The sequence below is a fragment of the Genypterus blacodes genome, unplaced genomic scaffold, assembly GCF_046128005.1.
Source record: "Genypterus blacodes isolate CSIRO-AG114 ecotype Tasmania unplaced genomic scaffold, CSIRO-AGI_Gbla_v1 ptg000061l_1, whole genome shotgun sequence".
Classification (NCBI taxonomy): Eukaryota; Metazoa; Chordata; class Actinopteri; order Ophidiiformes; family Ophidiidae; genus Genypterus; species Genypterus blacodes.
The window spans coordinates 1,720,118-1,748,084 of record NW_027466873.1 but is presented as its reverse complement, the minus strand read 5'-3'; the positions used below and the strand labels follow the sequence as shown (position 1 = coordinate 1,748,084).

The 27,967-nt window shown below is 43.6% G+C and overlaps 1 protein-coding gene across 1 annotated transcript; it reads right to left on the bottom strand.

Annotated features, from left to right (window-relative positions):
- Positions 1–772: 772 nt before the first annotated feature.
- On the bottom strand, positions 773–27,317 carry LOC143003557 (BDNF/NT-3 growth factors receptor-like). Its single transcript, XM_076154315.1, has 13 exons — positions 26,631–27,317; positions 23,705–23,779; positions 22,693–22,764; positions 22,103–22,171; positions 21,554–21,702; positions 14,881–15,014; positions 14,504–14,636; positions 14,346–14,417; positions 13,667–13,894; positions 13,405–13,431; positions 12,378–12,415; positions 12,042–12,141; positions 773–1,324 (listed from the first exon to the last, which is right to left on the bottom strand). The coding sequence occupies exons 1-13, from the start codon at positions 26,882–26,884 to the stop codon at positions 1,278–1,280; spliced, it is 1,398 nt and encodes a 465-aa protein (XP_076010430.1). The 5' UTR covers positions 26,885–27,317; the 3' UTR covers positions 773–1,277.
- Positions 27,318–27,967: the final 650 nt, after the last annotated feature.

The following is a 27,967-nucleotide window of genomic DNA, read 5'->3' as shown; positions in this document are numbered from 1 at the left end:
GTGTGTGTGTATGTAAATGCTGGCGTGTGTGTAGCTGCAAATGTCTGCTGAATTCTGAAATCTATGTTTTTGTATTCATGTGCATGTACTGATGAATGCACCTTTAAGTGATTTTGCATGTTTGTAGTGTCTGTCTCCATCTGTCTCTGTGAGAGGGGGAAGGCCACGGGCAGAAGGGGTCTCTCTCTCTCTCTCTCTCTCTCTCTCTGATTTATTTCGCCCCAAATCTCTGCACGTCTACAACAGAGGTTTTGACAAGGAAGGGGGAGGAAACAAACTCTTTCTTTCTCGTGACAGATACGCTGGATGTTTTGACAGGTGTTGTCAATACCTGCTAAACTAATTTCAGAGCACAGGCACCGTACTCAGTGACTGCTAGTCTTAACAATCTAGCAATAAAGAGTTTCCTAAGCCTGCCCAATTCATCACACAGCGTCCTTTAGACCAGGCCAACAAGACACCAAGCTGTTCCCTGTAAATGCATTCTCATCTCTCTTAGCTGTGACTTATTCCTTTCCGAGTCAGACGTGGGGCACGATATGAGACTCACAACGCCCGCACATCGCCGACGATCTTCTCAATAAGACCTTGTGAGACACGTTCCGGCACGGACTTGACTAGTCGCAGATGCTACGATGAATTTGTTTCAGTTCAGTAGCAGCGCTGCAGTAGAGCAGCAGTGGAACGGCTAAAGATCTGGAGTCTGGATCTGATACAAGATAATGTAAAGTCTACAAAGGGAAGGTTGTGTAAATATAAACAGGGCTGTGTGTGTGTGTGTGTGTGTGTGTGTGTGTGTGTGTGTGTGTGTGTGTGTGTGTGTATGTGTGTGTGTGTGTGTAGTCTGGGTGTATTTGGGGAGGATGTAGGTTAATGACAACTCTGTCCTGATGTGAATAATTCATCCAATGGGAGGCTTTTATGTGTCTCCAAAGGTTCCCTCTGATTGGCTGAACAGGTTGGTACATTCCAGTGGTCTACCTGGTTCGCCTACCTTTAGAGGCCTGATCACTGTGTGTGTGTGTGTGTGTGTGTGTGTGTGTGTGTGTGTGTGTGTGTGTGTGTGTGTGTGTGTGTGTGTGTGTGTGTGTGTGTGTGTTTGTTTGTGTGTGTGTGTGTGACCTCTTTGGGCCCTATTTCATTTTAATGACACTGTGTTATGTTGTGTGGAAAAATGGATGACCCTCTCTCTCTCTCTCACACTCTCTGTCTCTCTCACACACACACGCATTCTGTCTCTCTCTCTTCTTTCTGTCTCTCGTGTGTGTCCGTCTCCGTTAGCGTGAGACCATCTCCACTGGGATGTTCTGAAACAACACAAAGCCTGAAGGGAAAAACAAACAAAATCAACAACAACAACACAAAGCAACAAAAAGGAAATAATAATAATGATAATAATAATGATAATAATAATAATAATAATAATAATAATGATGATGAAAATGACAATAATAATAACAAAAGGTCTTAGTTGCTGGCAGTATGAGAAGGACATAGGATTTATTTTACTACAAGAGTTTGTTGTAAGTTATTTTGTCTTGTTCAGCGATGGAGTAAGAACACAAGGTTTTTGCAAAACGTAATTGCTGTATTGATTTATGGCTGAGGAAAACAACATTGTGTGGCGTTTCTGTGCCAATGCTTCAGGTAGAGCTACAGCTTAATAACCTTGTATTGTTTTTCCATCCTTCATATCTACACAGCCAGATATGAATTTTGCTTCTCAAGCAGTGTTAGAACAGAGAGGTTTAGTAAATTAGCCACAAGTTATTGACTACATGCAGGGCTGCACTATTTATAGCCAACACGCTTGCCAAAAGAAAATATCCTTTTTACTACAGGCTTAAGGGCGCGGGCTACAGATGTGCTATATTAAGTTGTAGTTACAGCCACCAGTAGCAACAGTGCAATCAGCTCCCTACATTGCAGGCAAAGCTCTATTGTTAATAGGACAGGGTTGGTTAAATTGGTTAGATTATTAGATATATAAATCTATTTGTAGTCATACTTGAATTGTATACTGAAAAAACAGCCATCAACACACAGACACAGACACACAGGCACACAAAACCAAAAACCAAAACCGCGTAAACCTCCCAACGAGGAGAAGCAATACAAGAAACTAAACAAAGAAAAGAGTCTGACGAATATAAACCAGAGATCACTGATATGAGAGAGAGATTAAGAGAGATTTTTTAAAGGGGTTAAGTGGTACAGGTAATTATCATTCATTGACAAGCGCCTATCTCTTTATATTATGAAATAAAGCTGTGATTTCTTCTTTTACTTTATTACTGTAACAGATGAAAGTCTGATTACATTAATATGCCTCCTTGGCCTCACATTTCCTGTCCATTTTTCTTTGAGTACTATTACCTAAAATGTTAACGGTCCTCCTGGAGGATTCATTCATATTGTGAACAGTGTGCGCCGGAAAATAAAATCTGAAAATTCAGATGAAAATTGTGTTCACACTCTAAAAAGATCTGATTATATTCCAGTGAAAATCAGAAGCAACAGGCCTTAGTAATTACACAGCAAAGGTCACGGTTTGATTAGGCTCTACACCAAAGCAGCTTCCTGTCATTGTGTTCTCTGCTTAAAGAAAATAATTAATTCTTCTCAGTAGAGATTAAGCAACCTTTTTCCCACACCATCATAACAAACAAATTGATCCCACACACACATCTTAAGTCAACTTTGCGCTCCATATTCCCACAGCACTACAATCAATGCTCACACTGAAGAGCACAACATGGCCGCACCATCGCTCAGTCTAATTTCACATGAGTCTTTGTGAAACTACAGAGCGACGTTGAAGATTATAAGCGCGTTTCAAAGCTCTGTGGCTTTGAAAAGGAGGCGGAGCCAGCTGAGGGAAATGAAGGATCATTCACCTTCGAGTGGGACTGTGTTCCAGACATCTCACAGGAAATGAGGGACACCACCGCAACGCACCTGTGGCCATGTTGCTGTGTGAGCAATGTGAGTCTGTGTCTCACTAACACAGCCGACAGAGGAGATGAAGAATGAGAAGAGAATGTGTGAGGGGTCCATTGTGATGTCATGTAGTACCTTGATGTTTTCTGGGTGTCCTGTTTGCTTTTCAGTCAATTCAACATCTAATAAAATGTTTTTCCCCCCACTTGTTTGTTTCTTTGTCTGTATTGTAAGATTTGGTGCCATTAAGAACACAATTAGGTATTGTGGTATCCAGCTGTAGGTGTTTTAAGTTGAGAAAGTGATTGAGCTGTCAGGAATGTGTTGCTTAATTAAACCATATTAACGGATCCTGCTGGCCACTCGCCTGCTGCTTCAATCTAATTAATTACATGGCAGGTGAGAAAACCTGCTGGATTGAGGCTCGAGTAGGATGAGAGGCCTTGAAAATGAACCTTTTGAGGATAATAACACTATTAGCTTTTTAAATTGACTTCTGTCAAATACAGCCAAGTTAAAAAACTAATTTTGAGAAAAAATTCAGAGTCACAGTGACAAACAACAAATTATTTAACTATTTTAATGTTTGAACACTTAAATTACTTTCACTCAATAATTTTTCTTCCAATGGGCAAACTCTGCTTGTATCATAACCGTTTTTAAATGAGATATCTCGTCTTTTACTGGAGTACAGCAGCAGTGACTCTTTTCCAACTGTCTCCTTTCCCAAACCCCATCGGGGACACTGGTTGGTACAGCATGCAGACGGGGTTTGATAGCAAAAACACTACTACACTGCTGAAAAATTGAATATAATGCAAGACAGCTACTGAAGAAAAGTGTGTGTGAAAGTGTGTGTCAGGACGGGAACGTAAAAAGAGAAAACCATTCCAAGCAGCTGACACGTTGTGATAAAGGACAGCGAGAGACGAGCCAAAAACAACAACCTGCTTTCCTCCTTAAGCTGGGTTTGTCATTGCTGTTTTGTTGAAACAGATAGAAACATTGAGATTTATAGTCGAAACGAGAAGCCGGAGGGTGAAGTAAAAGTAACAAAGAAAAGAACAACAAACCTATCACTAATACCCATTTTACTGGCAGGACCTTTCACAATAAAAAGCACAATAACGCCAAAATATTCTTCCCTGAGGAGGGAAACTTCTCCACATTCTCACCGTACAACACACCAGTGATCCATTTAGGGATCTAATTTGTAACTTTAGTGTAAGTCACAATGATTTAGCTGAATGCTTGTGCAGGTGTACAGCAAAAGCGGATTAACAAGCCCAGGAAGCAACCAAGGAATGCAACATCGGAGCACTTAATTGGTATTACAGGAGGGTTCCATGTAATGGTTTACGAGTTTAGGAAAGACAGGACTTGGCTGAGGGCCCAAAGCTTACACTGCAAAAAACTTTAATCAGATCTTTTCAGATGTAAACTAGAAGATGATATAGTTTAAATCAATGCAATGTAACAATAATAGCATCTGTATAACATACTCCAGCCTAATACAACAAGGTGCATAATCAGCAATGTTAAAAATAATGTGTTTAAAGCATTTTTACTAGCTTCTTGCATAAACCTCAAATACTGATTCATCTGTTGATGTATCAAATGTGTTGATACATGAGCAACATTACAGCAGTTTTTCTGACTGTACGCTGCTGTATCCTGTCATTATCCACATGGTCATATTCTAACATTTTTGTCATATATTAATGCTGCATCATTATTAATTTAACCATGTGTTGCCGGCTAAGGATTACACTGGGTTTGTTTAGTGTGAGGGGTTCAGTAAGCAGCTATCAATTTTTATTAACCTAAAATGTAATTCCACCTGTCCAAATGTCCAATTTTCATCAATGTTTCTGGGTGAAATCGCAAAGAAAATCCAAGTCCAGATCCAAATCCCGTCCCTCCTCATCATCCCTACTGTCATGATTTGGCTTCATAATCACTTTTCACTTTTAATGTTTGTTTATTTTGTCATGATCTCCACTCCCCCCTGTCTGCCCATATTATCTTCACCTGCTCTCCTACACACTCACCTGTCCCATCCGCTCCCCCCCACACACTGGTGTGTTGCCAGAGCATCTTGGTGCCACGTGCCTGTTTGAGCCTGATTGTGTTTGAGCCACAGCTGCTGGACTGCCCTGAATGCTTCATTCTGATTGGTCCTTCACGTCCATCACGAGTTTATAAACATGTTATATTTGTAACTATAGTATATACAAACATGTATACAAAGCTAGTGAGTGAGTGTTTGGTCCACATCTGCCGTGTTGTAGGAAGCCAATCACTGTGAGGTGGGCCTGTCTGTTTTCACTCAATGTGCACAGAAGTGATGTGGCAAAGGTGAATAAAAGTGTATCAGCGTGTTTTTGGATTCTTTCTTTCTCTTGGTTCCTTTGTGCCTTGTTTGTCAGCTGGGTTTTTTATATCATGACAATTTAAAGACTCGATTTTAAATCTGCCTCCTGAGTCGTGATTTTAGCTTCAGTTGTGTTTTCTGAATTGTGACACCTGCACCCTAGTCCTGCCTCCAAAGCTCCTCCCACCCAAGAACATATGACATGATTGACAGTGGGGGTCGCGAGTCCCCCTGTGGTAAACTGTGGTATTGCTATCAAAACATTGGTAGGAGGTGCTACAGAGACACGTACTTCCTATCTGGATGAGTATCAGTCTCAGTGAGGATTTTCAAATTCTCTAACGAAAACTCACACACAGTAGCTTTAATAACTTTAAATCCTACATTCAGCAGTAAATTTTGGTTGTTGAATCGTGTATTAATTATTTTATCACTATTTTGGGGCTCAGCTTGTGTGAGAAGTGAGGGCATTTTTTCAGCCAGTGAGTCATTTTATCTTAACAAAGTCAGAAAGTGGAGCAGACATCTTTTAACTTGAGGCGTTGCAGTGAAGTCATGAAATCGCCTCTGAGCTTTGACAGCAGTTGTCTGTTTCCCATTTCACTCTGCTGACTTATGTCCGTCCCAGGTGTTTGCTTCATATATCTGTAGGTGTGTGAAGACGAATTGGAGCAAGTGTGTGTGTGTGCAGGTGAGGTGTACATAAACTTGTCTATATGTGTGTGGTGTGTGTGTGTGTGTGTGTGTGTATGACGGTAGTGATTCATTCGTCTTCCAGACTCAGCTGGTGATAATGATTCAGTTTTGGAGCCGCGCAGGTTGGCAATGACGCAGGTTACCATGGCAACAGCATGCAATGGGCAACGGAAGTCGACCGTGTCACGAGGCAGACCTAACACACACACACACACACACACACCACAGATACACTGTTCGATTACAAGACTGCCACATGCACTCTTAAGCTACAACAACACCTATAGTCTGACACATGCACCTACGATGCCATGCAGCACACACAGGCTTTATTGTTGTTGTTGTTGTTGTTGTTGTTATTTATTTATTTATTTATTTATTTATTTATTTATTTATTTATTTATTTATTTAATTATTATTTATATTAATGTTTTGGTCATATTCTGAATATTATCTATCTGTGTAATCAATATATTTCCACGCAACACATTTTCCTTTTCTGTGTATGTCAGCTTCTCTGGCTTTCTTGCTTGGTTGTGAGTATTTTTTGTTAGCTGTCTTACGTCAGCCAAACAAGGCCCGGACAGATCAGCACAATCCTCCGGCTTGGCACGGGACCACGGACCAGACTTTGAGAAACACTGTAATGAATCTTCCTGGAGTGATGAGTCTCTGAAGCTACTTGCACTTGTGCAGTAGTGTAATGGAGACTTGACTGTTCTGGAAATCAGCATATTCACATTTTCTCATGCTGGAAAATGAAACACATGTGCGCAACCTCATCCACACACACACACACTCACACATACACACTCACACACACTGATATTTGTTTCACGTTTTCTCCTCCTTTCACCCATATATTTACGGTGGCTCTCACACATGTGGCTCTTTCCCCATCGGCGCACAAACACACACTCACACACTCAAAGATGCTGACCTTAGCATTAGGCGCTGATGGGAAGGCAGAGTCAAGAAGACAGAGGCATCCTGGCTCAGTCTGGCCACGCCAACGATCAATTGATTCATCAATAAACGTCTATCTGTGATAGTGCTGTTCCCAATCGCTCAGTGCCGCTGTCTGTCTCTCTCTTTCTGTTCTCTCTTCCCCGCTGTGCAGAAAATGCCGCACAGACGCACAGATACACAACACAGCAGCGTGCAGACACACTGAACGATGTTGGCACACGTCTTTGACAGTCATCATACATGTTCGAGGCAAACATGCATATGTGTATCGGTCAATCTCAGGCCACTTCAGCGTCTGTGTCAGTGTAGTAGGACCGGTCGATAACTAAAGCCTCATTATCAAACCATATCATACACACACTCACTTCACTGCCTGCCTAAGACACGCAGACACAATGCGTGCTCACTATATGGCAGCAGTTACATTACCGGGCTGCCAGGAGGACTCACGGCACGCTCACTATTGTTTTAGAGGAAAAATCGAACCGACACTGGACGCAGCAGCAGCAGCATTAATGACTAAAAACTGCATGAATTCAAACGCAGTGAGAATGTTGATGTACTTCACAGCCTTTACCTTTGTCAAAAAGCTCACAAGTTTTTGCAATGACATAAAAATTGACGATGGCCCCGACCTTAAAGCGTCTGGCTGCCTCATACAGGATGCAGCACAGGGAGATGACCGTAATATCACTGTTTATGTTAGACAGAAAGTGTATTGTATAATAAAACACCTGTTTCTTTCCCATATTTTCTCTCACAGATGAAACCATATTTTTGGTATTGGTTGCTAACTTTAGTCACGTTTATTGGAAACAGTGGCACAGATGAAAATAACTGTGCTGCCAAGAGAATCTCAGGAAACACTTGTGGAAAATCCTTGCTGGTGTTTTTACAAAATACTTTCCAGCAATCAAATGAGGGGCCTCATTCTGTGGTGACGTTTATGTAGTGAAGACATCCAAACCATTCTTTCCAGATTACCCTGGATCCCCAGGACGGTGGGCAGGGTAAACCGCCAAAATAACATTAAGGAGAAATTATTTGCATTAATAAATCACAGCTGCCGCCAGAAAACCTCACATCCCAGACGTCTCTAATGTCTTTTTTTTCCTGAAGACGCAGGTAGTGCATCATGTGCTGAGTCGGCTCCATTTTATGGTCCCATGTATGATCGTTCAAAGTCTCTTTATGCACCCAGGTCGGCGGGCATGAAAATGAAATGAGGTCATACGTATGAACGTTTTCAAAGTGCTGCATGTTTGCTGAAATTGAATTTAAAGAGCCTCTTCTCCAAAGAGAAAGCAGGAGAGAGAAATTAATCCAAATCCTGCTTTAAAACAGATTTCCTACATGATGTCCCGCTTTCCTCACCGCCTGCTCCCACATGCTACATCTCCTTCTTCACTGCCTGTCCTCTGTCAGGCTTTGGTTACTCTTAAAGGTCACACTGACCAATACATGACAGGAAATGATGTATGGCTGCATGACTCCCTGAGTAACAGAGGTGGGACCAGAGAGAGAGCAACAGCAGACCGCTTTGTCTCAGATCAACACTGCCTCTTATGTTAAATGATGAGAAGTTGAACCTGATGCTTCCAGTCAAACTCCTCAAACATCCAGGACCCACATATGAAGCAAAGGACAACAGATTTTTATAAAACTAAGCTGTACAAATGATGCAAAGCCAAATTAACAAACCAATCTACTGGGAGTTTGTAATGGACAATGCATTTTAAATGTAACACATCCAGTATGCAGGAGCGGTAAGAGGAGCAGTGACAGCCTGAGGATCTGCCAGAGGCTGTTTAGACATCTTCCACAAAATCTCAACACTCACATCTACAAAAGAAATTGATCCTTTATAGAAAAACAGAGATCCACAACACAAAGTAAGAGAGTAAACACTCTACTGCTATTTTTCCCTCAGCACATTGCTTTGTGTTATGACACCACAACAGCCAAAACCAACAATAAGGTTTCTATGGCCTGACAGCACTGAATCCCTCCATGACATAGAACTCAAAATGCATTCAAAGTGGCTGAAACAACTGAGCGATTTAGGCCTCAAATGCTGTAACTCATGAGGGATACTGTACTTATCTGCAAACACACACACACACACACACACACGGACGCACACACAAAGAGAGAGGGAAGAACATCTGAGCAAGATGAACCCAAAACTGTGCGTAACTCTAAATAAAGAATTGTATTTCTCTCAGCCTCCTCTCATTCACATTTTGCTTCCTCCACTGAAGTTTTTTTTTGGTTTCGCCGGAAACATGAGGAGCTGTAGGCGACGGGAAGAAGAGGAGGAGGAGGAGGATGAAGAGGAGGATGAGTGCACTGGGCATGCTCAATGATGCCACCATCCCAGAATGGAGCTCCGCTGACCTTGAGGGTGTCATATCGATCGATCAACACTGAGCTGTGTGTGCACGAGAGAGAGAGAGGGGGAGAGAGAGAGAGGTGGGGGTGTGCGAGTCTCTACCAAACAAGGAGAAAACTGAAACCTGCACTAATGATGAATCATTGATAAGTGGCCAGGACAGGACTTTCTACTTCTACTTCTCTCTCTCTCTCTCTCTCTCTCTCTCTCTCTCTCTCTCTCTCTCTCTCTCTCTCTCTCTCTCTCTCTCTCTCTCTCTCTCTCTCTCTCTCTCTCTCTCTCTCTCTCTCTCTCTCTCTCTCTCTCTCTCTCTCTCTCTCTCTCTCTCTCTCTCTCTCTCTCTCTCTCTCTCTCTCTCTCTGTGTGTCTTTCTCTTCCTTACGTGTAGTAGCAACATCAACTCAACCTTTACACTTTTGTCCTCCCTTTCTGTCTCTCTCTCTTCTCGCCCAGCATGCAGTATTAAATATACCGTATCTGTTCTTATTTCTGTCTTTCTCGCTCCCTCGCCGGCTTGTTCTTCCTCTTACTTGCTGTGTCAAACTATTTTTTTTGGGACGGGTGGAATTTTTGGATGGCTCTTAGCATTCGCTCTCTCTGTCTGTCTGTCTGTCTGTCTGTCTCTCTCTCTCTCCTCTGTCAGTCTTCACCCATTCAATGATCTTCACTTCACATGACCTCTTTCAGTCTCTTTCTGACGTTTGGCTGCCAGTATTCACTCACTAAGTTTTAACTTAAATCCCTGCATGAACCCTTAACTCGACCCTATTCACTCTCTCGTCCCTGTGACTAGTCGCCCGGTTAATCTTAATCAAAATGTAACTTAATCCATCTGCCAGTGTAAACACGAGCACACACACACGCACACGCGCACACACACACACACACACACACACACACACACACACACACACACACACACACACACACACACACACACACACACACACACACACACACACACACACACACACACACACACACAGATTGAGGGACTGGTGAGAAATAACCTGTACCATCTGTACTTCATGTCATATTGATGAGAGAAGCGCAGAATAATAAATAATAAACTACTGCATACCTACAGCTTTTTACTGGACTGTGAGCGCTCACCACAGTAAAAGGCCTAGCACACTCTCCTCACACACACACACGCACACACACACATGCCGATCACAAGTCCACCGTCAGCAATACTCAATGTGTTTTTTTTGTCTCGCATTTGTGGCTTTTTGTCTTATTGCTGTGGACTCAGCTCACTAACTTTAGTCTGCCCCCCCTCTCTCCCTCTCTCTCTCTCCCTCTCTCTCCACATACGTACACTCGACCCAATGTCAACACGCTGCAGGGCACGAGCATCTGGATCTGTGCGGAGGGAGACATGACAGGACTGCATGTGGAGAGAAAATAGACAGTGGAAACAGGAGAGAGGGGACTCGAGGGGAGCAATCATGAGGGTAAAGCAGTAATGTAGCCTAACCGCTGACACACAAAAGGATGGTGCACACACATGCAAAAATGCTTAGACGTTCAAGAAGACACAAGCACACACACACACACACACACACACACACACACACACACACATATAAACTTAGATATATAGGTGCTAAGAGGCTTGAGAGAGATAATTTCAACCTCATCCACCACTCCAGTAGAAAAAGGCAAACACACCCACACACTCACACACACACACACACACACACACACACACACACACACACACACACACACACACATGTCCGTTTTTACATTTGCATTGGCCTGGTGGTTGAGTAATTTGAATGTCAAATATCAAGCTCACTGCAAACAATTCAAATAGATCAAGCAAAGCCAAAGGTTATTTATTCCTCAATCGGCTGGATCTCTGCACCGACTGCTCAACGATCTGTTTCTCCGTGTTTTGCGGGGAGCCAATCCAAACTCAGCCCTCACATTTCTCACATAGTTCAAGCAATTCAACCCCCGAAGCGGGTACGGAGCAAAAAATAGCCGATCCAATATCATTATGACACAAAAACGAAGAATAGAACACTGTGTCCTTTTCCTGCTCACTCAGCATATTCACACACAAAGAAGAACACACAGAACCTCCTAGAAGGAAGACAGGAAGTGTAATGTGCAGTGGCGTTATTGTTAGTTCACAACAATTAAGAGAATCGCTACCGAGAAAGTGAAAAGAGTCTGTGAAAAGGCGACATGTGTGTGTGTACGTGTGTGTGTGTGTGCATGTGTGAGTGTGTGTGAGTGTTTCTACACCACTAGGTAGGTTCACATCAACATGGTCAGTTTTGTTAATCACCAGCAGCACCTGAGACCCAGAGAGCAGCTTCCACCTGATCTGGATGGATTCATGGATACAGGATAGAACAAAGTGCAACACTCACACACATCAGAAGCTTGTTGAGTCGCCATTAATAAGCTGTTTGTTCCATCACAGCTCCTTGGCAACAACTCAGACAGTGAATAATTGATGGTATTTTTACAAGTTTATTAAATCTCCAAATCTTCTTAATGTGTCCATGAATCCATCCACTGTAGATCTCTTTGTATGTATACAGACACAAACTAGCGACAGATGTTGGTTTTTACCGCTCCCCCCCCCCCTTCCATCCCTCTCCCCCACCAGATAATTGCAGCCGGAGCAGCTGACAGATGACTCAGTCTTACCTTTGATGCCAAACTTGGAGTTTCCACCAAACTTGAGAATAACGAGCATGAGAAGGAAACCGGTGAAGGCAACGGCGGCGATGCCAACCACCACGTACACCTGCACGAGAAAAGCACCATTACCAAACACACACACGCACGCGCACACACACACAGAGCACAGCAGAAGATGGACCACAAGCTGTGTTTATATCCACTGCTGTACCGTGGAGATTTATTGTGTAATTCAACTTCTTACACCGAAACACAAATCCAGCTCAGGGTTCACTTCAGATGGGATAAAAAATAAGAGAAAAAGAGAAACAAAGTGTAAATAAAGAGTGTGATGTGACTTACAGCGACTCTGTCCTCAGGTGGCTCCACAGGGGGACTGTCTGTTGACACAGGAAGCAGAAGCAGAGAAATAAATAACAGTAAAGCCAACAAGAGTGAAGGAGGCCACAGTAAATCTGTTTACAGTAACGCTGACACGCACCCCTCTTTGTTATGTGTGTGTGTGTAAATAATGTAGGTTTGACTCATTATCCTTATCCTATTATTCATCCTTCTCTTTTGTTTCAGCCTGTTCAGCAGAATCAGTTAACTCATACGTGTGTAGTGTGAACACTCAACGGTAACGGAAATGGGAGTACCTGTGGTGGTGTCTGCGAGGAAGGAGGAAGAGGAGGATGAGATGTGAGAGAGAGAGAGAGAGAGAGAGAGAGAGAGAGAGAGAGAGAGAGAGAGAGAGTCAGATTCCAAACATACATGTAATTTATGCATCAAGTCTGACAGTCTTTGTACAAGCAAGAACCCAGTCAAGCACACACTGCCACTTCCTCGTCAAAGCCATCACACACACTCACACACACACACACACACTGGTGAGTTCTCCATGGATGGGTTTGTTGCGTTATTGGGCTTCAGTCTTGCCTCTTTCTACACAGTTGAAGCCCCCAGAACCACTTTGAGATTTGGGGCTTTAAAGTTTTGCCACTTTATCTAACTGAACTCTTACAACTTTGGACTTTTAAAAGGCCATAAACGCCTAAACCCATCATTTCTCATTTTTTATGCTCTTAACTAATTTTTGATCAAAGCGCCAGATGGGACATTTGAGTACTGAGGTCACGTCTTCATAAACCAATAAATAACGAATGCCTTTGCCAGCAATTTTAGATCAGGCGTGTGATCGGCAGCTAAGAAGAGACGACATCACCACTTCATGTGTTCACTTCCTTCCACCGTAATTACCCTTAAAGCTTAGGAAGGTTGCACGTTAAGATACAACTTATGTAAATAGTGGAAGAGCAAAATGATTAAATGTTAAAAATCTCAAATCTAATCTAATCATAAGAAACAGACACGTGTCCATTTTACTCACCATAATACACAGGATCCTTCACATTTGCTGTACCTTAAAACAACAGTACAGACATTAAATGTAAAAATGTAAATACATCATATTTTGCAGGAATGTTTGTATATGTTCAGAGTTGGAGCTCAGATCAGACAGATAATGATCAAAACTTTCCACCCCGTCTCAAAGCCTCTTTCATACAAACCAGCTGTCATTACTTATACGCAACAGAATGAGTTCATTCAATGAGGAGAAGGTGAAAGTGTCAGAACGTGTGGCTGCTCACCGTCCCAAGGCTCCTCCATAAAATGAGCCTTCACCGTCTTCTGGTCCTCTCCGTATATATTCTTAGCCACTAGTGTATAGAGGCCATTGTTGAAGTGAGTGGGGTTGTCCAGCTGCAGGCAGCCGTGATACTCCCTCTCTGTGATATCGTGGATCATGGTCATGATGTACATCCCCTCCATCACCGGCTTATCGTTCAGCATCCACTTTAGCTGAGGCTCCGGGTTTCCTAGACAACACAAGATGACATTAAGATATCACCACACCCACAGAAAACACATTGTCCCATCTGTTTACATTCTTTCATATAATCTTTGTATATATATATTTATATATACAGTATTTGCTTAATCATAGCTGTTATTGAAACGTCATAACTTAACATAACACACACACACACACACACACACACACACACACACACACACACACACACACACACACACACACACACACACACACACACACACACACACACACACACACACACACACACACACACACACACACACACACAGCAGAGACTCTCCAGATTAGAAAGGGTGTCGCAGTCCTCCACAAGAGCAGAAGAACACAGAAGTCTTGAGTCCTTAATGGAGTAATTGTTGTGTCTCTGAATCTCTGTGTCTCTGCGTCTCTGTGTCTCTGCGTCTCTGTGTCTCTGTGTCTCGTCCCCTCACCTGACACGCTGAAGGGGATGCACCAGTGATGGTCTGGGATCGCATCGCTCAGCTTTGTGATATTTGGAGGAACTGAGCGGAGACAATAGAGACTGTAAACATGAGAGGGTAATACAGATCAACACTGATGGAATGATTTGACCGTGTTGTAAACGTACAAAGTATATCGAGCAGCAGTGATGACTCCTTCTCCCCGACTATGTTCTCAGCCGAGCAGGTGATCTTGCTGTTGTGGTCCAAAGATGAAAGGTTGGACAGACGCATCACTGACATGTGGCCTGACGTCTCAATCTGGGGGAGGAAACACACCCTGGTTAGTGTTGTTTGAATCTCTCAACATTCCATTGATTCCGTTGATATAATAAATGGAAACAGTGAACAATTGATTGATCTGCCCAAAGCTAGATGTGCTGTTATATGAAAGTGCTGCTGCTGAATTCAGGTTATCCATTAAATCTCTACAGGCCTGGATACACTAACATTGTGTTCAATAATCTAATAGTGTGTGTGTGCGTGTGGGTGAGTGTAATCTAACATCGCAGCTGGTGACCAGTGCCATGTTCCAGATCAGTTCAGGCGAGGGCACGCCGGAGGTGTTGCAGGTCAGCTCCACGTCTGCGCCCTCCTTTACGGTCACCTTGGATGTGCTCAGTGTTGCCATGGGAACCTCTACACACAACCAGCGGGAGGGATGGAGAAGGGTGGGAGGAAGAGGAGGGGAGTGAGGGGAGAAAGAAAGAATCGAACTTAGAATTCATGGTCGACTCTTCTCGTTCTGAAACACAAACATGCCCATGCACTCCCACACACACAGTGACAAAGCAGACAAAGAGAGGTGTCTAATTCAATCTCTCTCTCTCCCTCTCTCTCCCTCTCTCTCTCTCTCTCTCTGCATCAGACAAAGGGACTGAGTGATGGTTACTGATTACTTGTGCATGTCTTCTGCATGGCAAGTATTAGTAAAGTGATTGGACACAGGAGGCTGTGTCAAAGCAAAGACACTGGTAACTGTGTGTGTGTGTGTGTGTGTGTGTGTGTGCGTACGCGCATGTGTGTGTGTGTGTGTGTGTGTGTGTGTGTGTGTGTGTGTGTGCGTACGTGTGTGTGTGTGTGTGTGTGTGTGTGCGTGTGCGCGTCGTGCTGACCAGGAGGTGACCTGAGCATGACCAATCAGACCCAATCACAATCTAGCCACTCATGTCACTGTCTAATAACAACCTGAGTGAAGAAAGGAGAAAGTGGACAGAAGAGAAGAGAAGAGAAGAGAAGAGAAGAGAAGAGAAGAGAAGAGAAGAGAAGAGAAGAGAAGAGAAGAGAAGAGAAGAGAAGAGAAGAGAAGGCAATCGGGTGTTGACAGCTACTGCAGATAAAACTGGACAGATTTCTTATCAAACCTTCTCCACTCCCAGTCTCTCTCCCTTCCCTTCTCTTCTGTCCATTGCCAGAAAGCTTATCACCGGGGCAACCCACTTATCACTACGGCAACCCACTCAATCACCCTGAGATGCACTAAAAACCAGTCATTTCAGTGGTGGCAGGCCAGCTGCCATATCAGAACCACATATCTTAACAGGCTCTCAGTAAATCAGCTTCCCACTGCCACCATAGCCATCTGCAGGTCACATTACACACACACACACACACACACACACACACACACACACACACACACACACACACACACACACACACACACACACACACACACACACACACACACACACACACACACACACACACACACAGCAAGCAAACAAGGCCAAGGAAAGGGAATAATTGGTTTTGATCAAAGTGTGGTTGTCATCGGTTGTTTCCTGTAAGTCTGTACATCATTTGGATGTTAAATTGTTTACGGGTTCAGACACGTTACTCATGTCGTCCTGACGTTCTGTGATTCTGAGCTTTTAGCTGCTTTGATGTGTTCAGAATCAATCACAACGATCGCAAATAAATTTAACAAGCCTGTCTGCGGGCACAGTGGGGACATAAGTCATCGTATGGAGAGACGGATGTAAGGATGCATCAAAAACAGCCGTCGCCATGACTGCAAAACCTTTTCAGACATTCCGGCAATCAATCAAACACATTTGTGTGGTGCCTTTGTGTGCTTTCCATTGACACAACAGTATGTTTGATACACAATATATGTTTAAATGTTCATTTAGGAAGGAGACCACTGGATTAATTACAGGACAAAGTTTTCAAAATTTAAAATATAGTACAAAAAAGTGAACTGGATTGCACAATTATAATGAAATAATAAAGAAATGCAAATAAATGAAAAATAAGCACAAGAAATAATTTTTAATTTGCGCTTAAAAGTTTCCACATTATCAACTTCCTTCTGATTCTCGGGGAGATGATTCCAGCAGCTGAATGCTGCCTCACCACCAGTTAACATTTAAATATTGCTCAGGGAGGATGTGAGGGCTCTATAGATCAGATTCAAGTATGGAAGCATTTCTGAAGTTAAAGAAGGCATTGACACTCCCTGATTTGTGCCCTGGATGAATGAATCCGCAGCATCAGGGGTTTGTACATGTTGTAACAGCTGCTAACAGCCTTTGTTTAATGGGAAAATATCCAAAGGTCTCTGGACTGAAGCCTCAGCACAATAGGCCACTGTACAGTTCAGCCTCACTGCTGGCAGCTCCTGTTTTCGGCCACACTGGGCACCGGTCGATGGTTGGAGATGCGTTCACACTTATTCTGCGTCAGTGCAGGGTTGCAGCTGTGGCAGTTTCATACGAGAGCGGAAGATGACAAACAACTGGGAGAAAAGAAACTGGAAGAGGTTCACAAAACACAGAACGTGTTTCCGCGCCTGCCTGTGTTTCTCCTCGTGTTGTTTAAGCGCAGTGAACACTGTCACATCAGAGACAGCTCGCAAAATGATCCCTGTGCAAAGATGAAAGCATGAACAGGCCGAACGGGAAGTGAAAGAGCAACGAGATAGAGAGAAAAACACTGCCTGTCCTCTGCATCAGCGGCAGAGGCTCAGCAAGATTCTTTGAAATCTAAAATCTGTCACAGATTATTGATCTCCTGTTTAAAATTACAGCCAGTGTGCTGCCTGCTGGCCCCGCAGACTCACTGACACAGGATCATGTGCAGGTATCTCTGCTTTACTCCAAGGATTCCTGTTTCATTTCACATCAATTATTAATTCACCTGTTTCATTTCACATCAATTATTAATTCATAACATGTATGTAAAGTTGTATTCACATATGAAATGTACATTCCATTTCTCTTCTGACACGTTTGAGAGATCCACTCATAAAATGCCCAGCTATTGATTTAGGATTCATTCTAACAACACCTTGATTCTTACTTTTATGTTTAAGTTAAGTATAAGTCCCTTTGCTTAATAGAATTTCTTTGTTTTAAGAGTTATTATGCATCTCTCATCCCCTTACACCCTTTCACTCCACAGCACTGACAACTTTTCCCCTTAAGTCTGAAAAACTAAGCGATTACTTTCTTCACTTTTCCATAAAAATGATTTAGTGAACAGATTGGACCACCTCAGCTCTTCTGCGTGAGACGCCGCTGTCCCGCTGCAGTGTTGTCATGTGGCCCGTGGCTACATGACAACACTGTGGCCTTAAACGAGCTCTGACCTTCATGCTCGTTACTTTTGAATGACTTCACAGTTCCACTCCTGCCTGTTGCTTGAGCAGTGAGTGAGATATCTTTGAGTATAATTATTATTATTAATCTGCTGAGTGTTCTCCCCATCTGTCTGGATACGTGGATTGCACACATATGAATAGTCTCTGCTGCCCACAGAAACAGAAGCCATCTGGCCTTATTCGTTTTTGGGGGGGGGGGGTTGGTCTCATGTTCTGCATTCAATTCTGCATTCTGAATTCATCGTTTGACTATAATGGCAAGACGCAAACATGCAGATGCTGGAGAAGGGAAGAAGAGGGGAAAAACGCTTGGATAATTATCTGAGAAAGGAAGACAGACGACAAGGGGAGCAACAGAGCCTGACACACATACACACACACACACACAGCACCCAGCCAGACAAGCAGACAGACGGACAGAGAGGGAGACGGGTGAGCTGACAGACAAGAGCGTCAATGTGATGAGAGCAGCTGAGGGCTCATAATCTATCCGCTGTCGTTTCCACAGATAGAAAGAGGCGTATTGGCTCACAACAGCTGGATTCACGTCTTTATGTCAACGCATTTTCACTGAAGTGGAAATTGTGATGAGTACGATGATGGATAAAAACATATATGTCGCCATCCATCTCATAAAGTAAGAGCAAGAACCACGAATGATACAAATGTATAATTGATCGTGTGAGACTGATAGGAAACGTTTTGGTGTTGGTCGTCCTGTTTAACAAACAACTAAGAGGGAAGTTCTCTGCTGATCACAGCGACTGAGATGAGGCCGAGTCTCTTTACAGGCGAGTGTCCTACAGGCGGAAAGCAAAGTCTGTGTCCGGGCAGGCGAGCAGTAAACAGTCACACACACACACACATACACAGAGAGAGAGAGAGAAATAGAGACATATGCTGGTGGACTGAAAGATCAGTGATCACCCTGGGGCATCTTCGGGCACTTCCTCTCCTTTGTTGCCCCCATCATGTGTCACTCAGCGATGGGCAGACAGTCGGAGGGACAGACAGGCACGCGCGCACACAGACAGATGGAGGCGACAAATAGGACAGAGCTGGAGAATCATGAAGGTGTGAAGGCTGGACAGAGGGAGGCAGGAAAAGACGAGATAGAGAGATAGAGCGAGAAAGAGAGAGACGTGGACAGACGGAGAGAGGAGGCCAGCAGTTTGGGTCAGACTGAGGGGTCTTTTGGTGTATCGCTGTCAGCCCCGGGGCGTCGTTTGGCACCCCTGCCCCACCATGTCCTCCTACTCATGTGTCACTCTGCTAGGGGGTCCCCAGCCCTCCTCCTCCTCCTCCTCATCATCCTCCTCCTCCTCCTCCTCCTCTCCAGGGACCCCGCTGTAACCGTGGTCATGCCAAAAATAACTTGGGGCTAATGGAGGGGAGGCAGAGGGGACAGATCAATAGGAGTTATCAATGACATTGTTAGCGTCCTGCTAACCGGCGTGTTGTTAGCTTCCTGTGCAGTCTGGCCGCCGGAGGCTGCGTTTGACTGTCTCTGTGTCCGTCCACAGGAGAGACACAAGGTTCCACAAAGGACTTTTTGCTAAGAGGAAGCAGATTTCATTTCACTCCAGACCTATTAAGCTTCTGCTGAAAATGTCAGCACAAACTTTACTCACTCCTTCACAGTAACCTTCTCCATTTGACCTGATCGTCCCACAGCGTTGATAAATCCAACGACTCTTTTTACTACTTATCTCCAGCTCTAAATGAAACTCGGGATATAGTATTTGAAACGAGTCAGAATAGCGGTAATTACACACAAGTCTATTTGGTTCTTTCTTGCCCAGGTGGTGTGTGGACACAGACAGGTCAGGCCTCTGATTCGGAGGTTTGGGTCAATCTGTAATCTGACCCTGTTTATGAAGAGAGGACCGTCCGAAATAGAAAGACTCATGAAAGATTCATGCGGTAGATATAACGAAGGGAAGAATAAAGCAATTAAGTGATGTAATTTATACATTAAAGCTTGATAAACAAACCCATAAGCTCATAAATAAATGCATGGTTTGGTCTTGGCTGTCCTGATCTGACTGCTGCTGCTTTGCTGGTGTGTAAATGCGTAAACGTCTCAACAGATTCTCCGTTTCAAATCATTTTCTGGTTTATGGATTTCTCATTATTCTTAAGTACTTTGGGGGCACTACAAATATTTTTCTTTATTTACCAGCACACTTCTGTTCAACTTTTCTCATTAACCTTTGCAAAGATGTCCTCCTGCTCCCCAAATCCAGCGGCTAATGCATTTCATTATCTCCTCTGTGTTCTCAAGTGAGGAAAACATTTCTTCGCCGTGGCTTTTCCACAGAATCTGATCAGATCTCATTTCTCGTTAACTAATAAATGACGATTCAGAGGAAATGGAAATGAAATCCGCTGACAGCTTGCAACACTTGGTTTTTACTGTGATACAGGGAATATCCAGAGCTCAGCATCTTCCAGACACGCTGATGTCATTTTTATGTTTAATCACGCCAGCGTTCCGTCTCCTTATAATGTCTTTCTGTCTCCATAATGTCCCGAACACTGACCTTTTTCTTGCCATGTGCTTCTGTCTCTGATGACCGTAAGCAGCCGATACTTCTGCTCCTCCTGTCTCCCTGTCACACATTTCACTGTCATCCGTCGAGCAGCTAATCTATACGTCATATGAGAAAAATCTCTGCAGAGTGGAAAGGACGTGGGCCCGTTTACCGCCGTTGGCCTTTTACTGCAACAGGGAGCTGTGATAGATGTAACTGACACCCGGCAGATCCAACGTACATTTTTAGATGCTCAGGGGGAGCATCTATAAAAGCAGACCTCTGTGTGCACCCCTGTGTTTTGTCATTTGGCCATTTGTTTGCCTATTCAAGCGTAAAACTTGTACATCCTTGTCTCTGCACTCTCATTATTACAGCACCAGAGTCCTACATGAGGGGAATACACAAAAACACATCTGTACCTGAAGGGAGTGAAGCGTCCAGCCTCCACTTAAAGTGATGCGTTTTCTCCTTTTGAAAAATCTATATTTAATCCTCGTTTTTGTTTTTGTTGTATATGTCATTTGATAGATTTTTTTGTTTTCACGCAAATCTCCATGTAGGATTTTTCTCAAATGAAATGTGGAGGAGCTGACGTTACCTGGAAAATAAAGCCGATCGTCCAATTTTTTGGTGACATGAGGACATTTTGGGGCGAGAGATCAAACATAAACATAAGTGAGTGTGAGTGACATCACCTCAGTGCGACTTTTCGCATTGTTGGAGCTGCTACTAACCCCTACCTTCAGATGTCAGTAATGAGACCAAAACAAACCCAGACTCATACACACCCATCTATGCAAACACACACATTAACACGTGCATGTATAAAAACACAGATGTGTCAGACACAGAACACACAGACACGACGTACGACTAAGGTTTGGAAAAACACTTTGGAGAAAGTCATGAGTTGTTCTGCTTTCCACCAGGTGTTCAAACACTTTATAGTATTGGTATGCATGACGTGATGAATGTCCTGTCCAGATCCTTACTGTACGCCTGTGTGTGTGTGTGTGTGTACGTGTGCATGTCCTCACCACAGTTCGACAGCGTGAGCCTGGACAGCAGCTTGCGCCACCCTCCGTCCTCCACGCAGCGTAGCTCCTGTGTGTCGGCTTCCTCCCCCAGCCACAGCTTGATCCACATGATCTCACAGGAGCAGCGCAAAGGGTTCCCTGTCAGGATCCTACACACACACACACACACACACCAACACACACTTAAGACTTGTGCTGACGGCAACATGGGGACGTGAACAACATTTAAGACCAACGACAGGTAAAACAGGCACATCAAACTGACAAATAGCTAAGAGCGAATAGTAAGAGTGTGTTGTACTTGTGACTTTATGTGTTGCAACCGCACGAGTTCCGGTGACCATGCATGCACAGCCCATCTCATTTAGAATCGCTTAATAATTCATTGCGGCTGCTGTTTCACAAATCGGCTTCATCTGATTTGAATCAAAGCTCTAATGTGAACTTAACTTAAACTAAAATTAAATGTTAAGACTCAGAGAGACAGACAGGCAGACAGACAGACAGACAGACATGGAGATAAACAGAAGAGGCCCATATTGAACTCACAGAAAAGAGATGTTGAGGTGTTTGAATATCCTCCAGGACAGTGATGACAGGTTGTTATCTTTTAGATTCCTGGAAAATTTAATGTTATATCACAAAATGAGATCTCATTTGAAATAACAACAAAATATTAGATTGGCGTTTGTGTAACCTATGGTGCGTTTCTATTGCTGTGTGCACTGAGAAGCCGGGGACATTTTGTTGTTTTCTCATTAAACATCCCCTGGCTACAGATTGTGACAATTAACCTTAAGTGGTGCCTTTGATCAGTTTAATGAATGCCAAACTTAAATTACGTTTATGATGTCCCAAGATCTGACAATCAATTATAAACCCTGTTCACTGATGAATCTGATCCCGTCTCCATTCTCCAGCAGGAAACGATCTCTCAGCTATCACAGGGGGCTTGCTGCTCAGCCAGAGCTGTCTGGCTAAATTACTCCTTATAATATTACACATAGGTTAGAAATAGCTTTCAAATGAGTCAAACAATTTGCTCACCTGACGAGTTAAATACTGGCAGTGATAACATTCAGCTTAATTAGCTGTCATGTCAATAAACAGCAAGCAACAGAAGACGCTGTCATACTCACAGATACTGCAACTTGATGTTGTTTTGAAAGACCAACTTCGACACGTATGTTAGTCTGCTGTTGGTCACCGTTCTGGCACAAAACAAAAACAATCATCATAGAAAAAGGGGGGAGAAAAAAATCATCTCCAGGGCCGGAGTGAAGCCGAGCTTAGATCACAGGCCAAACAATAAAGAGGGATGTTTAGAACTCGTGGGAACCAGCGTGTTGGCCAAAACGTTGGAACCCAGTGCCAGCATGGGCAGATATTATCTGGATGTGAACAAGTGTGTGAAGTCAACTGACAGAGTCACAGAGTCGCCCTTGGAAACACATGTATTGAACTTCACACACACTCCGGAGGTGATTTTTAGAGAAGCGATGCCACAAAATGACAATTCATCATCATGTGTGTTCAAATGTGCTCAAATTGGTCATACTTTAAATATGTCAGTCACATTCCATTACGTGTGTGTCCTTCATCTACAGGGGTGAGGCTGTAGGATGACATCATTATATAATATGAATTTGGATTTAATGAATGTTCTGCATCTCTGATTTTTATCTGACACGAGCAGAAACGGAGCAGATTTACTGAGATATCAATCAAATGTAGTTAAAAAAACAGCACTTAAAAAATCATAACTGACAAAATACTATAAACCTACAGTGGAAAATTATTAACACTTTAGCGACCTCTGCTTATAAATTATTAATGGTGGGTGTAACTGTGTGTAGTGTATTACTCTAATATGTACACAGTGGCTTTAACACAACATCCTCCCGGCATTCAGGGTTTTGATCCCACTGACTCAACCACAATTAAAAGCATATACACTTACACTCTGTCTATCAAACGGGAGCAGGAAACACGCAGATAGTTTGTCTTTAGCCTAAGCTATAAGGACGGCGGGATGCAGTGATAAACAGCATGATCGGGACTTTACAGCAACAGAGGTGGATAATGTTCCCTTAAGGATTCAAGGTATCAACCACAAAAGCTGAAAAATGAGGAAGTTACTGAGGGACTCACAGGTTCCTGAGATTCTTGTAGTAGCGCAGGTCTTTGTCATTGATGGAGGAGAATCTGCTCTGGTTTGCAATGTAACTGTCAGGAGATACAAGCAGGCGTCACAATGCACATTTGTTAACTGAGGGAAACCAACAGGAAAACAAGAAAAATCACAAGATAGCATCATAGGACAGCTGTTAGGATCAAAGCGGTTGGAAAAGGCTGCAGATACGTTTTTTCTCTCATCATATTCTGATTCTGATTGTCTTCAGTTTGAAAGACTTTTAGCAAACGTCACCTCCAAAAATTGCTATGTTGAGAAGAATTTCTTTGCGGGGTAAAAGACAATTGAAAAGATTTGAAAGAGAAGATGGAAGAGGAGCCGTTTCCTCTTAGCTCTGCAACTTTCATCAAGCCGCATTGGAGCCATCAGGAGACTGCGGGTAAACTGGACCATGACCATGTTTAAGTGAGGAAGGATCACATCTGAAGAACACAATGCTGCTACGGTTGCCCTGGTCCAGATGTTTGATTCTAGCTTTGCTGTAACTTTTATAACCCTGTGCGCTGAATCGTTTGCGCAATTTCTCGATCTCAGGGCAGTTACAAGCAATCTCTCTCTCTCTCTTGTGTAAGCTTTATTTCTCGGTTATGCCTTCTTTCGTAAGCTACACTTCCCGGCTATTCCTTCTTTCGTAAACTACACTTCCCGGTTATTCCTTCTTGTGTAAGCTACACTTCTCGGTTATTCTTTCCCCACATCCTCACACAGGATGCAGGTGTTTTTACGTTATTTGAGTACATGCAATCATCAATATTTCTAGTTTCATAATCATTGTACATAAGCCTAGTTATCTTCTTGATATTCTTAACACATTTGAACCCCTTTATGCTTGTCAAATTGCACTATATTACCAGTACAGATTCCTTTAGGTATTTTTCCATAGGTTGCTGTTTGAGTGAATCTCCATCAGACTTATTATGGGGTAATCAAGGGCTCTTTCCATAGACACCTGAACTCTTTCTCACGGTACATGTTACAAGTATCTCGTCGACACCGTGTAAAGGGATTAGTTGTTCTGCGAAGCAAACAGACAATTGAGACATTTCACGTCTACATCGTTCAGCCTCACTCAGCAGAATGAGGGCAAACGACACAGGTGCAAATGAGCTACAAGATTACTGCCGTAAACAGACTGCTGCAATATGCTGCAAAAGTCGCTCAATTAACGGGAAGCGCCTCCTGCTGGCTTCAGCAAGACATTCACACACACAGCAAACCATGAAACCAAAATGAAATGTGAACTCACACATGAAACAGGAATATACAAATATTCAGGCGTACAAAACCATTCACTACTGTGATCACCCTAGAGTGGGTGTCACATACACAATATTCCTGCTTTTGGCCTTTTTACCACTTTCTCTTTTCTCACGGTACACAACCTCATCTTTGTTTGTGATTCAAATTCTTATTGACATGTTTTTTACTTCTTATAAATGCTTTAGATTTCATAAATACTTGACACTGCAGATATATCAACCTGAGCTTGATGAGCCCTTTACCGCCGTGTGTGTGTGTGAGTGTGAGTGTGTTCAGAAAGGGCGGGATGGGTGGTTCCCCTACAGCCATTTATACTGTGTGAACACCTTTACAATACGTACGTTATAATAAATAATTGTAATATAATTGCATTTTCAAGGTCTTAAAGGATGATTTACAGTTAATTTATGCGACATGGGGAACTTCTTAGATTCCAGCTCATTGAACATGCAGCAGGCCCGTTCGCTTGCTTTTGGGTTCATATTTTCTAAATCAACCCCTGAGATTTTCAGCAGCATCAGCATGGAGTTAGTCTGTCGTAAATATCAGTATAAGCATTTGATTTTGACAACAACATGATCTCCACAACTCCTCCAGTCTGCTTTCACAGCAGATGGGACAGGATTTCTGTTTTTTTGAGCCCTCACATATGAACAGGACCTTTCTGTGCCATATTACACTTCACATCAGCCACATAACTCACTCACTGTTGGAGGTTGTAGAATTCTAAAATATGAACTGGACATTTAAGCAATTACACACAGAAAGGAGTCACGATCACAGCGCCAGTTTTGACGAGGTCACTTGGAAATAGACATTACATGGTCATCATCATTTTACTGTTTACATTAGCCAAGTACTGAGTGACTGCATGCTTTTGGCTCTTTGAAACAGCTTACAAGGCTTCTCCAAGGCTACAGATAAGGCTTGTTTATTTCTGACTGTAGTGATATTTACAAGGTCTTTTTTATCTTTGCCAGGAAAGATACCACATTATCTCCTATTTAATTGCTCTCAGATAAATGCTTAATTAGACATTTGTTCATTTTTAAATGACTGGGGTGTTCAGGGTTGCATCTGCAACCTGGAAAGGCGTTCGGGTCCACTCAGCTAGATACAAAGCATAATATTGACCCTAAATTGGGGGAAAAAGGCTTTCTCCATTGATTTCAGAACATTACATATGCCATCATGGGAGGTGTCTGTCCTAATATTTAGACAGTGTGTGTCTCTCTCACACACACACACAGACACAGAATGGGGTTTTGTCCAATTTGCCAAAATAAAGTCTATCACCTTCACTGCTTTGAATGATTAAAACGCTGCTTGATGATGTGATCACTGAGTGATGATGTGTCGGTTTGTTATGCAATATGGGTTACACACGCTCACGTCTGTGTGTTAAAATCGTGCATGTGTATTTTTTGTCATTAACTAATTTTTTTTCTACACCTATTCTTGTTGTTTTATTGCGTCAATGGCAGATTTATCAGTCAGCTCCAGACATAATGGAGAAGATAGGAATATGTGGGAATATGACATTCCTTTATTTGGAAAACTGGAGAGGAAACAATCCGGAGCTCGTATCTTTAGAGGAATCAGACGCCGCTGCGAGTCACTCACATGTCGGTGATGTTCTCCATCTCCTGCTCGCTCTGCAGGAGCGGGAAAGCCGTGATACTCATCTCCTGGTCCACACAGGAGATCCTGGAGCCGCTGCAGGTGCAAACAAACGGACAAGCCTCCGCGGACATCCAGGGACCAACGGAACCCACTGCTATCCCCAGCAGCAAAACCCACCAGCAGCACCGCCACGACCAAGACCCTCTCCCCGGCGGAGGAAGCGCTCCGCTCCAGGGTCTCCAGGCGCTCATCATGGGTGCCAACTTCAGCGAAGACCGGCTGAACAGCCCCGCGGCCCGGCGCAGGTTGGCTAGGATCAGCCCGGTATATCAGCCAATCAAGGAAAAAGGAAATCAAGGAAAAATCCCGATGCTGAGGCGTCACACCAGGCAGCTAGAAAACCATCGGCCCTGACAGACAGGCAGACAGGCAGGACGACGAGAAGGTGTTGGAAGAGGAAAAGAAGAAGAAGAAGAAGAAGAAGAAGAAGGAGAAACGTGGGAACGTGTGTCGCCCCTTTCCCTATGTGTTTCCTCCACAATCTCCCGTCAGTCAAAAATCACACTGACTCACTGACGGGTGTGTGCAGAGGATCGCTCCCTCTCTCTCTCTCTCTCTCTCTCTCTCTCTCTCTCTCTCTCTCTCTCTCTCTCTCTCTCTCTCTCTCTCTCTCTCTCTCTCTGCTGTGAGCTGGAGTCTCCTAGGAACTGTGCGTGTGTGGATTATTCTCGACAGGGGGACGTGTGGCGGCGTTGGTTGGGTGGGTGTACACAGAATAAATGATAGACGGGATGGGAGAGCCGAGCGGTGCGCACGCAGTCGTTTTGGGTCGAGAGAGAGACAGAGAGAGAGAGAGAGAGAGAGAGAGAGAGATTACGGACCCCCATTTGAGCTTGTTCCCCCTCGTGAGAAATGTGTGGGTCTGAGTGCGATCAGGTGCAACACCGCCCTGCTCAAGGGCACTTCAGCAGCGAAGCGAGCACGCCAACAAGGCAAAGTGCACCCTTGTTTTGTTATTGCTCGGCACACCGGGAACTCTCCTGTGTGACTTTGGTTGTGTTGACAGAGTCGCTGGGTGGTCCAAGGACGCACAACGCTGCTGCGTCTTCGGGTAATCAGGGGTTAAAGTTCCTGTCAGAGCGCCCGGCCCGGGACACGCGTCACACCGGCCTTGCCTTGAGTTGTGGAACGAGGTGTGAGCGTCCTTGTCTGCGTGTGTGTGTGGGTTCGAGAGAGAGAGAGAGAGAGAGAGAGAGAGAGAGAGAGAGAGAGAGAGAGAGAGAGAGAGTCAGACATTAATTTGCTCCGTTTATGCGCATAGCTGAGCTATAAGGGGG